Source organism: Filicampus tigris, chromosome 20 (genome assembly GCF_054856515.1).
Source record: "Filicampus tigris isolate MCC_2025a chromosome 20, RoL_Ftig_1.0, whole genome shotgun sequence".
Lineage (NCBI taxonomy): Eukaryota > Metazoa > Chordata > Actinopteri > Syngnathiformes > Syngnathidae > Filicampus > Filicampus tigris.
This window is the reverse complement of record NC_141236.1, coordinates 2766268-2780305: the sequence shown is the minus strand read 5'-3', so window position 1 is coordinate 2780305 and position 14038 is coordinate 2766268. Positions and strand designations below refer to the sequence as shown.

General features: G+C 41.7%; 1 protein-coding gene across 7 annotated transcripts in view; it reads left to right on the top strand.

The window, feature by feature from the left end:
* Positions 1–14038, top strand: part of cnih3 (cornichon family AMPA receptor auxiliary protein 3) — a 56161-nt gene that overhangs the window by 9991 nt on the left and 32132 nt on the right. For all 7 annotated transcript variants that reach the window (XR_015084002.1, XR_015084004.1, XR_015084003.1 and 4 more), the window contains exon 2: positions 12060–12128. Coding sequence is in view for 4 of the 7 variants with exons in the window: in XM_086019413.1 (XP_085875539.1) it covers positions 12060–12128 (69 nt within the window). In the remaining 3 variants the exon portion in view is untranslated. The remainder of the gene's footprint in view (positions 1–12059; positions 12129–14038) is intronic.

Genomic DNA, 14038 nt, shown 5'->3' with positions numbered 1-14038 from the left:
CTGATTTCCAAATACCACTTCTGTGATCTTGAACGCTGTTAACATCTAGAATACAGAAACGGCTGCGATAGCCGATTCAAGCTACAGAAGACTGGGCCTGACGAGAACACAGGAGAATAGATAAAAGAGCTGAAGGATATGAAGCTAACATAACCTTAACCATAACCTCTAGAATGATGGATAAGCAAAGGAAGAGAGGCCATTGAGACTACAAAGATTGCTCACTGGGGCTTATCTGGCTTCTTGATAGATGAGTGGAGCAGAATTTAAAATGATAAAATGTAAACAGATAAAAATGTTTGGGAGGGAGGGAACAATTCAAACATTGGAAAACTTCTAAGGTTGAATTCAAGCCATTCTTTGGATTGGTCAATTGGTTGACCTCCCCTCTACGGAAAGGAATGGAAATAGTAAGAATCCTTGATAGCATTAAGTTTAAATGGGATGTATCATGCTATTGTAAATGTGAAGTCCATCCATCCATCCATCCATTATCTATGCCGCTTATCCTCACAAGGGTCGCGGGGCGTGCTGGAGCCTATCCCAGCTGTCTTCGGGCAGTAGGCGGGGGACACCCCGAATTGGTTGCCAGCCAATCGCAGGGCACACAGAGACAAACATCTGCACTCACAATCATACCTAGGGGCAATGTAGAGTGTCCAATTAACCTAGCAAGCATGTTTTTGGAATGTGGGAGGAAACCGGAGTACCCGGAGAAAACCCACGCAGGCAGGCACGGGGAGAACATGCAAACTCCACACAGGGAGGCCGGAGCCGGGATCGAACCCACGACCTCTGAACTGTGAGGCGGACGTGCTAACCAGTCGACCACCGTGCCGCCTGAACATAACATTGGGGAAATACAATTTTGTCCTTGACTTAGCAGGAACACAAGAAAGCAGTGCACGTGAAGTCAAAAAAATATATATTTTCAATAATATGTTCTATGCGCCTTCTCTAGTCTAAACATGGCCTTCTGATTAATATTGCGTTTGTGGAATATGACTTAGGCAGCAAAAAACACCCATTTTTAGGCATCTCAGGGGCCGGCCATTTTGTCATTTCTGTCGACTGAAAATGACATCACAGTTGCTCAGGGCTCAGGTAACAGCCAATCACAGCTCACCTGTTTCTGAAGCTGAGCCAGGATTGCTTGTTACCTGAGCCCTGAGCAACTGTGATGTCATTTTCAGTCAACAGAAAGTGGAAAAATGGCTGCCCCCGACAAAATGAGGACTGAGGAAGAGCAGTATGCTGACATTGACTGTGTGTGATGACCCCGGTTAAACATTTAGGATTTAGTTCACCTTTTTAGGTGTAATTTTAACAAAACATTCAGTCAGAATCCAAACTACATGACCACCGGGTTCTGTTGTAGAATATATCATATATCGCGGGCATGCTGGAGTCTATCTTAGCAGTCATCGGGCAGTAGGCAGGGGACACCCTGAATTGGTTGCCAGCCAATAGCAGGGCACACAGAAACAAACAAACATCTGCACTCACAATCACACCTAGGGGCAATTTAGAATGTCCAATTAACCTAGCAAGCATGTCTTTGGAATGTGGGAGGGGACCAGAGTACCCGGAGAAAACCCACGCAGGCACGGGAAGAGCATGCAAACTCCACACAGGGAGGCCGGAGCCGGGATCAAACCCACGACCTCTGAACTGTGAGGCGGATGTGCTAACCAGTCGACCACCGTGCCGCCCCATATTCACATTTTAATGAATGAAATTGATCGATGCTTATGAAAGATGAAGAACAAAATAATTGAGAGGGCAGATCATTGTTGCAGTTCAGCGGCAGAAAAGAAAGTTGCGATTTGTGCATTCAGTCTGCAGTGTCTTTATCTGGATTATTTCTGTCTAAATAAAGATGAAGAGCAACTGACTTTCATCATGGTGGGAGTTACCGCCATGTGCGCTGACCTGAAACGCGTGGTCCTAGTGAGACATCAAGTGGGAAGAAATTCATAGGTGCTACAATTGATTGCAATCTCAATGAAGCAAACAGTCAACAGAGTTTTTGGCACCAGGAAATGCAGGTTAATGGAGGTGGCGTTTGGTGTAAAACTGGCTTGGCTCAGCATTGATCCACGTGTTCATTAACCCCCGCTGGCTCCTCATCCATCATCCTGACTCCACGCTTTCTATTGTTTCGTTGCACAATGCACATACTGGGGGATTATATGGGTGAGCCTCATCTTTCCTTCGTTTTTCATTTCTTTTTTCCCCATCTCGCCAAACTGGCTAACACTCTAGCTCTCCGCATATCATAAGGCTGTTGCCGGAGACCATCTTAGTCATTCATCAAACAGTACAAACATGTTTTTCCTATTCGTCATCATCCTTCTCTAATTCATTAGATGTGTCGTCTTATTCGTGATTTCAAACCCAACGTTGATCTGCGCTGTGAGATTGCAGTCGACTAGGTAAACTCTCTGGAGATTTGTGGACTCATTTGGATTTGCATTGCTTTAAAGACAGAGGGAAAAACAGTGATTCAGAAACTGGATACAGTCTCCTTTGACAGGTTAACTAATTGTTGGGTCATTTTTATGACAGACTTTCAGACAGAGTTTCTTTGATTATATATGAAAGCTACCATTCGTGTTTACCAAGCAAGGGGGCCAAGAACTCTGAAAGAAGTGTGTCTTCACCTTAGAGTCAGGACAGCTGAAATATGTTACCTTATAAGCTTGAGAGGGTGAATGAAAGGAATGTTTGTTAAACAACAAATTGGAGTAATTTACTAAAGGGGATATGTTATGAATATTGGCGAAGGCTAAGGTAGACAGTGGTGGCTTTGTGCAGGGTCTTGGCGGCAAATGTATGACCATACATACAAATTAAATCCTAAATATGTTACGCAATAAAATAAATGCAGATCAGAAAACCCTTTGAAATCAACTTAAAAAAAAAGACCCTGGAACAAACTAGTAAAATTTCCCTCAGATCAGGGTTCACAAATCTCTCAGGGTTAGCCTTGGGAGGTTTAGTCCAAGGAGCTTCACCGATCACAATTGAGCAGTTCCTGGAGGCGGAAGCCAATCTTGCTGTTGTTGAGCATAAACAGGCACTTGCATATCAAAGAGAAGATACATAGCAAATTATTGTTTGCTTTTGAAATTACCTTACACGGGGCAGAAGTGTCACCATTAATAAAATGAAAGAAAGAATAGTTAGTTTCAAGGGCTCCATTTTTGTGATGAGTGTAAATGTGTTTAAGTGTGGCATATCTATGGGCAGAGGGTGATTTGACCCAGTGTTAATAATTTCGAAGATGAGTAAGGCCAGCGGATCTGTGAAAGGGAGGGCTTCTCCGGTGTGGGAATGGTCACAACCGACTTCATTCATGGACAGTGTGCCACTAGTCTGTCGCTACATGGCGGAAGAACATCTGTGCTGAAAAGTGGGAACTTTGAGACCCACAACCCCCCAACCAAAAAAGTGTGTTGATTTAAAACATATATAATACAATGATTCAGGGGGGGTGATGCCTGTTATCCACATATTTATGACTGATGTAGGGATGTTCCAATCGATCGGCCACAAATCATGATCGGCCAATTTTCGTGAAGAATTACGTGATCGGAACATTGGATTGCCCTTTTACTGCCGATCAAAAAATCCGAACACCCGCGGCTCGTGCTTTGCAGTCTACTGCCATGAGAGACCGGCCTGTGTGCAGTGTTGCGTCATCGCCTCCTGATGCAGTGCTGTCACAGCGCAGTAAGTGCCACAGGGAGAGGCATTTTGGGTTATAGTTTTTAATTATACAGATAACCCACGTGATCGGAATCGGTAACGGTGTCGTTGGTATTGGTGTCATAAAATCCTGATTGGAACATCCCTAGAATGAAGTATGTCGTGTTAGACAATTTAGATTGACTTTCTGCCACCAAATTGTCACTCCGCCATGCGGATCTCCGAGACACTCCTTCCCAAAATATTTGGGAAATGTAACCCATGCTATAATATAAAACATTTCAATAATTAATATCAAGTAGATACTACCTATTCATTTTTGACTAACAGATCGTAAAACAAATTCAATTGAATATATCATATACGGTATTTTCCGGAGTATAAGTCGCGCTGGAGTCGCATTTTGGGAGGAAATTGTGCGCTTAGTACACATCATTTCCACCGAGCTACCATGCTACATGTAGATGTAGATAACTTTAAACTCACCAAAACGGTTGTAGATCGATTAAATAAGTCTTTTATTCATCCCCGACCATGTAGAATGTTTCCAGGTCTCCAAAAGTATTAACGTATTTGGTCGTGATTATGTCTTCGTCTCCTCTGTGCTGAGTGTGCTCCTCCTTACGTGTGTGGCTGCATGATGCAATACCCCAACCAGAGGCAGGCAACTGCCTGTTTGGGGTTCATTCTTGTTCAACCATCGCCTGTAGGTAACTTAGATAATTGTGTGTAATGAGCATGCAACATTTATAATAGGAGCTAAATTGTGGCTGATTGCACTGTGTTGTTGACTGAACATACTAATCGCTATTGCTAATGCTAATCGTGGTTGATAATCGTTAGCATGTCTACCTGTTTGTGGTTCATTCTTGTTCAACCATCGTTTGAAACTAACTTAGACAATTGTGTGTAATGACATTTATATACGAGCTGAATTGTGGATGATTGTAGGTTGTTGGGCGGCACGGTGGTCGACTGGTTAGCACGTCCGCCTCACAGTTCAGAGGTCGTGGGTTTGATCCCAGCTACGGACTCCTTGTGTGGAGTTATCATGTTCTCCCCGTCCCAGCGTGGGTTTTCTCCGGGTACTCCGATTTCCTCCCACATTCCAAAAATATGCATGGTTAGTTGATTGGACTCTCTAAATTGCCCCTAGGTGTGATTGTGAGTGCGGATGTTTGTCTCTGTGTGCCCTGCGATTGGCTGGCAACCAATTCAGGGTGTCTACTGCCCGAAGACAGCTGGGATAGGCTCCAGCACGCCCCGCGACCCTTGTGAGGATAAGCGGTATCGATAATGGATGGATGGATGGATGTAGGTTGTTGACTGAACATACTAATCGCCATCGCTAATGCTAATCGTGATCGCTAATTGTTAGCATAGGCTCATCTTGTTCATGTCTACGAATATACATGTGTATGTAGTGCATAGCTTGATAGTATTTTCTGTTTCTTGTGCAGTTTCACAATATAAACAGGCAACTTCGCTGTACACCTAGAGTCTGTGGAGTTTGTTTGTGAATGTTTAGCTGTTTGGATAAGCTGGCTTCCTCGACTAGCAAGGCATGTTAGTAAAGCCTAAAAGATTAGACTTTAACCGTTTAAATTATTCATGCATTTTAATAGCTTTTAGGATGTATCTTATGTTTCTTTATGTTGGTTACAATAACATGTGAAATGATATCGAAGTAATTGTCATGGCTTGTTAGTGCTGACTTGTATTTATGATGTTTTGCCTCCCTCTGCAGGCGCTAAAGCGTCACAAGTCATGACAGTAATGTGTTAATAATTTCACACATAAGTCGCTCCAGAGTATACGTCGCACCCCTGGCCAAACTATGAAAAAAACTGTGACTTATAGTCCGGAAAATACGGTACGCAGTATTGATATTATATCATGTCCTTCCAATTTTTCCCTTCATGCTTCCGAAAGTCTGACAGCAGCATACAGAAAACTCATCAGAGATGTCTGCGAGAAAACGATTAGTTTCATTTGATTTCCTCAGAGTGAAGTAAAGGGTTAAACTGTGCCAGCACTATTTATCAACATCAGGGAAACTGGCTTCTCCAGCTGTCTCCCTCTGCCAAGGTGTTCTGCACAGATACAGGCCCTGTAGGGAACATGCAAGCGATTAAAGCAGAAGCCAACTCCCGGCTTATGGACTGCCGTTGACCTCTGGGAAGTCTGCAGCACAGATTTCAATATTCCTTGCTAAATCCAAGTAAGGATTAGGTTCATGTTGTAAAATGGACCTACAAAAAAAACAAAAACGAAAGTGTTTTTCTTTAATCTTTTAGAATTCGTTTTCTGAGCTGTTTAACAAACAGTTCAAACAACGCGATGGCTAGTTTGTCTGTAGACTTTTGAGTACAAACTTATGATTATCAAGAAAACAAACTGTCGCACACATCTCACAAGTGCCAAGTCAATCAGTAAATCTGAAATCATCCATAGCCACATAAAGTTTCGAACTTTAGATCAGTGATTATCAACAGGTGGGTTGGGATCCATTTTGGGCGGGTCGTGGACAGCTAGTAAAAAATGGCGTGTACTGTATTTGTATTCTGAGTTTTTCAGAACAGTACTGAGGCGTAGCAAGTTCCCACACAGAGCATACAACATTATGTAAGCATCAAGAAATGTTATCCAGTTGTGCTCTAGTCACTAGCTACTATGTAAACAAATACAATGCGGGTCATCCTTTAGCATCAGAGCTAGCAATTGAAACAGCATTTAAAAATGTAAATTACTATACATGTTTTTTTCAGCGGTTATTTAAAAAATTGTTCTTAATTTCTGTCAAATCGATCACGACTTTGCAGCAGTAGTACGATCCGGGGCACATGGTGACACAGTTGAGAACCACTGCTTTAGATCATTCTGGTTGGCGCCCAGATATATTATTTGCATTACAACCCACATATTTAATGTACAATTTCGGTGTGTACTCTTGGGGCCCTATTTGCATTGACAGAGGCACATGCGCGACTGGCTGGCGACCAGTTCGGGGTGTAGCCTGCCTTCGCCCATTGACGGCTGGGATAGGCTCCAGCAACTCCCCGCGACCCTATATAGGATAAACGGTTTGGAAGATGACATGACATGACATGACAGAGGCATATGCGCTGAGTTTAAAAACTGGTGCGTCTTCATTTTCCTGCAGGTGCAAGTCTAGTTCACCTTGTTTAGGAATTTGGCATTCCGTGCTGCGCCTTGCTAGGTGTTCCGGCTGACCGTTTTCTATTACATGCCCTCGGTGACACTTTGATGCCAGAATGTAGACTGGAATTTAGACCAAGTAAAACCAGGTCTAAGTTGTGGCGCAGATGATGTAACGCATTTTGGTGGATGTCCTGGTGTGTGTGTGGGTGGGGGCTGTTTGGGGTTGTGTCGACGCATGAGACTTACCCCTAGACTCCGGCACAGAAATAGGGCCCTTTGTGTTTACTTTGCACCAGCTTTATTCAGTTTAATGTGAGTTCAGTGAATCATATTTCAAAAGACACTGAGACAATTGTGTAAATAATTAACTTCAATAAGTAAGTGAGGGGAAAACAATATGATTGAAGTAGACTTGGCCATTTCTCCACATAAGACTTGTGATTTCTCTTCTTTTAAAATGAAATCAGTTTCAGATTTTTTAAATGAATGTCTGAATGGCCGTATGTGTGTGTTGGGGGGCCGGCAGGGTAGCGTGTGTCTGATGGGCAAAATGTACACATTAATCTGACCACGTTTGACTGCTAAAATGGATTAACAAACAGATTACAAAAAAAAAAATTCTTGCTGCACAACTTCCATCGATCAAATATTAGAGCCAGCTTTCTGCACTTTTCAGTCTCTGTCCATTTCACAAGAGAAGAAGATGAGTGAGTGACATCTTTGGATTGACAAAGAAAATATATTCATGCTTCACTAGCCAAGTCTATATTTAAAAGTATACGGATGGAAAATAAACATGCAGTATCTGTTTAAAATGTGGCAGAGCACCTTTGAAACTATAACACCAAAACATTTTTTTTAATTTACATTTGAATAAAAACCGACATGCATAATAGCATGTCTGTATTTTGTTCGTTGAAGACCAAGATTAAAAAGTAATACTGTAAACAAGGACTGGGCTTCTTGTCATCTTAAATTGCTCTAAAAATAAATGTAATTAATGGCAAAGAGCATCCACAAGTAGAACAGTCATGTTTAATCTATTTAAACTAAAAAAAATTAAAAAATTAGTCGAGCAAGAATGTCCATGATCAACAAAATGGACCTCATAAACTATAGATGATTGCTTTCAAAATGATAACCATGGCAGCAAAAAGTTTGTTTTGGAGAACTTAAATCTAGCCATGCGAATTACTTACCACCGCGGTTAATCCAAATGAAATTCTATTCAAATTCTGCCTGTTTATTCTGATTGATGTGTTTATATGGATCATTTTCATTCAATTTCATTCTAATCGGTATACAAGGCTCCATGTAAATTGTAAACCAGGCTATTGGTTGACCACAGAGTTTGTGCCCAGACATAGACGGTGTTAAGTGTGCATGCATGTTTGTGTACAGTACCACCCGATATGCAGGGATCTGTGTACACATGATAACACTGTATATGCAATCTCATCAGGCATGAGAATCGCCTTGGGGTAGCTAACACTGCAACAGAATGAGGCAATGAACCAGGATCACGCTTGGGATCCACTGGGTAATAACATGTAAAAAGCTGCCTGTCAGTTATGGAGTCAAGGGAAATAATCAGAATCAGAGCAAACCTCTGCTGTGTCTTCTGCACAACAGTAATCTGTTTTTCGTTTTTTTTTTTTTTTTTACATTAGGTGTGCACCTGCCGATGCACTGATAATCTTATTTTAAGATTTAAAGAACAAAATAGACTTATGCCCTCAAATAGTAGCCTCCATTCTAAGAGACAACATGCTTCAATTGTATTTATTGGTTTACTGAACAAGGAAAATGAACATTGATGGAAGTACCAGAGTGCAAAAATCACTGGTCGCTGTGTAAGGCAGGACAAGATACCTTGAATTCAGGATGGAATCCCGTTGTCATAGTCGTGACTGGCCCAAATGGCTGTAAGATTCATGTGGACAAGCGAACGTAGTTGCTGCCGTTGTTGTTCGTTCTTTGCCATCTTCTGGCACCTGTGCGTGTTTCCACGCTGGCGAGTAGTTGTTCTCTTTTACTGCGAATGTAGCGAATCACTAAATCACCAAAGTGGGGCCCAGAGGTCTAGTCATCATTTCAGAAGTGGGTGCGACAAGGAGAAAAACAACTTTTATGAGCATATTATTATTACCCTCTCAAATTTGAGTGTTTCTTTCCGCAATGGCCAAAGAACAAAATAACCGAACTGGTAGAACACAGTGACACAATTGAATGCCCAATGGTGACTGTAAACACAAAAAAAATTGTATAGGTCTTGCTAGCCAGCCTATTGCGCACAAATTAGAAAGAAAGTGAACATGTTTTGAAGCATTCTTTTAATAATTATTTTAAAAAGTCAAAATCCTCAGATTTTAGCCCCTCAAAAATGTACTTTTCAATTTACTTTGTCCCCCCCTGGAGAAAGCAAATTTTCTTTGTGTTTTGGGCAAAACCAGACAGTTATGGAAATACTTTACTGAGGATTGTTTGCCTGTTTTCTGTCATGTTTTAAATCAATCTCTAACCTAGTTATTCCCAAATTTTAAGAGTGCCGGGATCCACTTTGACATTTAAAAATCCTTTGAGGCCCACCAAAACCTTAAATTACAATTCTAACACATGGGACTAGGATAAATATTCCCTCTAAAAGCATTGCACATTTCCTTTCCTTACTTTATGTGCAATGTTTTTAGAGGAAATGTGTGCTACCATCAAGCCCCACCTCCAGGCCTCGCCCTTGAAGCGGCGAACCATGGTGACCCGTGTCTGGCAGAAGGAAAACGTGCCTAAAATGTTGTCTCAATTATAGTGATCATAGTCATTGTCTCATCCCTCACCAGGACCCGACCAAGGGCATAAAGTCCCTGACAACTTAGCTCCTCGGATGAGGAGGACATCCAAACCACTCTACACTAAGGCTCACGGAGGAAGGAGGAGGGGCTGGAAGTGATTAATGATGTATATTCATATCAGTGGGGAAAGTTGATTTCAGATACGAGTAATCTGGGTTCCAGGCATGGTCACGGAATGTGTTAATTAGATTTATAAGTCTAGGTCCCACTGTAGTTCAGTTCGATTCAGGTTGGTTTACTGCACCCTGGCTCACCATGTCTGACAATGAGGAAGAAAAAAAGAACCACAGTCACTATTTGAAGACACACTGCTGTTTACCGTCACTAAGTCTTACAGTATATCTATCAGAGGTGGGCAAGTCAGTTCGTCAGTCATCATTCTGTCATTATTTCAGGCCGGCCCAGTGCGTCCGTCGGTGGCGGCGACAGCCACTCGGAGTTGAGAACGTACTTACAACATTACGAGTTAAAAAAAAGAAACAGTGTTGTATACCTTTCAGGCCCACTGACCGCAATGACATTGTCCCGTATTGTTATTTTACCAATCACCACAGCTGGGCACTTGACCATTTTTTGCCCGTCCAGCCGCGACCCTCCACCCTTGACTTGTGTACCCTTCCGGCCGCGACCCCCCGGCTATATTCATAAACATTGTCGGCCCCTGCCCCATTGGCATATTTCCGGAAATAGGGAAGATGCCAGAGAAGTGCATGAACTCCACGTTGATGTGGCTGCGTCATCCTTGAGTCAGTGCTGCGCGCAGTTTGAATATAATCCCCCCCAAAAAACAAAAAAACAAAACAAAAACAAAACAAAACAAAAATAATAATATATAATAATATATATACTCGTGGACACAAGTTGTTTTGAAACAAGTTGGGGGGCGTCGCTTCAAAAAGACAGTGACAACAATGGATATCGTGCCTGCTACAACCATAAAGGGACCGAGATGACTAGACGATGCATTTAATTTCATTGCGAAAACGATCTGGAAGGTGGCAGCTAAGGGGGAACGTGGGTGAGTAAATTCTTTCCACACACAACACTGCTAAACTAGTTGCTTTGCAGCAGCAACGAGCTGCGTGAGGCATCCTCTACGTGTGGGAAACTGTATATCATCGCAAAATGTGATATAATGGACCAATCAGAGCAACAAATCCTTATGTGTGCGTAGCATGTGTTGCAGACCTGTCACCAACGGCACAATGCGTCAGTCATGTGAATCAATGTGGCGGTTGTTTGTGTAAGAAGAGACGTGAGACAGCAACGTGCGTTCAAGCGTGTTTGTATTTCCTTATTTTCACATCCCGTAACCCACGCCTCCCACCTGCAATCGGGGCATACCATTACAAGAGGGGGCAAGGGGTGCTGGGGGTCAATACCACTATCCCTATAACATCAGTTGTCGCTCGCGCCGATGCGGGAGTAGAAAGAAGCCTAAAAAGAAGTCTTTCACTGAGTAGGCTGAGATGAAGTTTTGCCGCCTCGCGAGCACGTCACACGCATGAGGGCCGATTAGTGGGCCGGAATAAAATCCACTTCCGGCCATGCTTAGTCCAGCCATTTTTTAAAAATTGGTCAGCCGCCCCCCTGCCCTAAAAATGGGCATCCCGGCCGGGCCGGAGGGACCGACCGGTCCGGCCCAGGGACGGACTGCCCAGCTCTGCCATTCACCACGCTGTGTGTGTGTGTGTCTGTTGTTGTTGTTTTTTTGTTTTTTTTCATGCATGTAATGTAGTAAGTACGTTTGTGACGCCGATTGGCTGTTGGCACTGATGCCGGACGGGGCCGGTTTGAAATAATGATGGAATGATGACTGACGGACTGACGTGCCCAACACTGAATAGCATTCCCACAATGCAACAGTATAGATGTGCTACGAGAAAGGAAAAGTTAAAATTGAGCGAGTGATTGTGTATACATTGATGAAACAGCTTGCAAGAAGTTTGCTTTCAAAGTCCAACTCGTCTTTTTTATTTGATTTTTTTTATTGCCCTTGGGTGAAGCAGTTAGCCTCTAACTGCTTTGTGTAACGCTGTGGTACAGCACGCTCACTGTGACACTCTCAATACAATTTAAATTAAAGTTCTCCTTACCAACAGTTAAGTGACTCAGTTAAGTTTCGGGATTAGGTGACAGGTGATTATTCCATGGTGTTCTCTGCCTCTTATTCCAAATCAGGGATAGGTGATACAGGAAAATTACTGTATCCCAATATTGGGAATTTGATTAGTCATTTAACTGTTGGGATTAAAAAAAAATAGGTCAGATCATCTCTCTAATAATTCAATAGTCCACTGATCACAAAGTCATTATATGTATATTTTTTATCCTCAGATAACAGCTTTTGATGAGCTCCAGGCTGACTTCAAGGTGCCAATCGATCAAGGCAATCCACTCCATGCGGTAAGTTTGGTCTTTTTTTTAATATGTTGTATATACGTATGATTTCCAGATTTACGTAAGATTTACATTGTGACATTTGCAAGATATAAACTTTAAACAGTGGCAATTTGGTAAATTTCATTTTTCAAAAATTATTTCAAATTGAGAGGCTTGTTTCCAAATAAATTCTTACACGTTGGCATACATATTCATCACTTGAGTCGTTATATCTCTGGAGAAATGTATCCCTAATGTTATTAAAACCACTTTTCAGACCTATGTGAGTATTTACACTCTTAGTAATGTAGATTATACAGTCTGCTCTTTAAACAGGATCTTTGATTTACCGTAAATTTGTCAAGTATAACATGTATCCGTGTCTATTAAAAAAGCACCCTTAAAAACCCTTTTTTGGGTATTTTTTGTATGTCTTCATGAATATTACACTCCCCCGATTCACTGATTGTTACCTTCTCTGCCAGTACCTTTAACTCCTGACCGTAGTACGGGACGAACTGACCGCCACAATTATACAGTATGAATAACTACATATAAAGACTATCTGAGAAACTCTTTTTTGACAATTAAGCCAATTAAGGAAGAGGACCTAAATGCAAGGAAGCGAGGCAGCTGTGCTCTGAAATAAAATAATTGAAAGTGGGAAAACGAGGCACTTTGGAATAATCAAAATAAAAATAAATTAACAATGTCAAAAACGAGACACAAAGTACAAACCAAAACCGGGAATAACCTTAATACAAAAGGAAACCATTAGATGACGTGCAGAAAACAGGCACTAAACAGCACGTGACTAGGACAATAATCTGCCCGGGACAACAAACTGACGAGACAACAAGGAACACGTGGACAACACACATGTGACTAAGGCATCTGATAGATTGACACAGGGACGAGGGACAGTTGACGAGCAAAGGTGAACACAATAACTCAACTAAAATCCAGAACATGACATCAAAGTGTATGCAAACAACTATTTAAAGAAAATTGCAAAATTATTGTCCGTTTCTTATTAAGCCACTCACTCCAGGACACTGTAAAATAGTGTGCTCGATTACGTTGCGGTTTTTCTCCATTGGTTTAGCTCATTTCTTGAAACTAACTTGAAACCTAAATATATTGTCACTATGACAGAGGTTTAGGTAAGAGAATTATGTTTTAAAACCAAAACCCCAAAAACTGTAAGAGCAGCCTCAAAAGTTTGACATCACAAACTGCACTCATACCACCATGGAAATTGTAACCATTTTTACTCACACTCATAAAGTAGCTTGCATACATTATGGTAGAGTGCATAAAAACAAAATGTATACAGTATTCTTTACATGTACAAAATATTAACAATCAATCAAGGCTGCGAATAAGTTTCAAAATTAAGCAACGCTTTCACTGGTCACTGTCCTCACCCCCCTCCCCCCCCCCCCCCGGCCACCATTCTCGTCCTCCTGGCCACATACTGTCCACCTCCAAGCAGAAAAAAAATCCAGGATGGTTGGTAGTAGCTCCATTCCATGAATATTTATCAAATGTTCCAAGGAATTCATACATGGTGTGTTTTGCGATCTTATGTTCTTGACTCATTTTGAAAATTGAACAGACTATTGTGCTTTACACGTCATGCTTCCGTGTTTTGGAGAGAACAACCATTAGACTAATAATAAACAAACAAGTTTAGATCAGCAAGGTCTATTTATTAGGCAAATGTGGGCTCATTGTGCTAACCGTAGACTACATGTACATAAGCATTTGCAAAGATGCACCGAGACACTTGAGACATCTACTAAGACATTTGCAATTTGATGAAATGAATGAGAAATGGCATTCTGTTGTGACCGATTGCAAGGTAGTATAGGGATTTGTTATTTGGAGAATGTTATTTCTGTTTCAAGAAATGAGACAAACCAGTGGAGAAA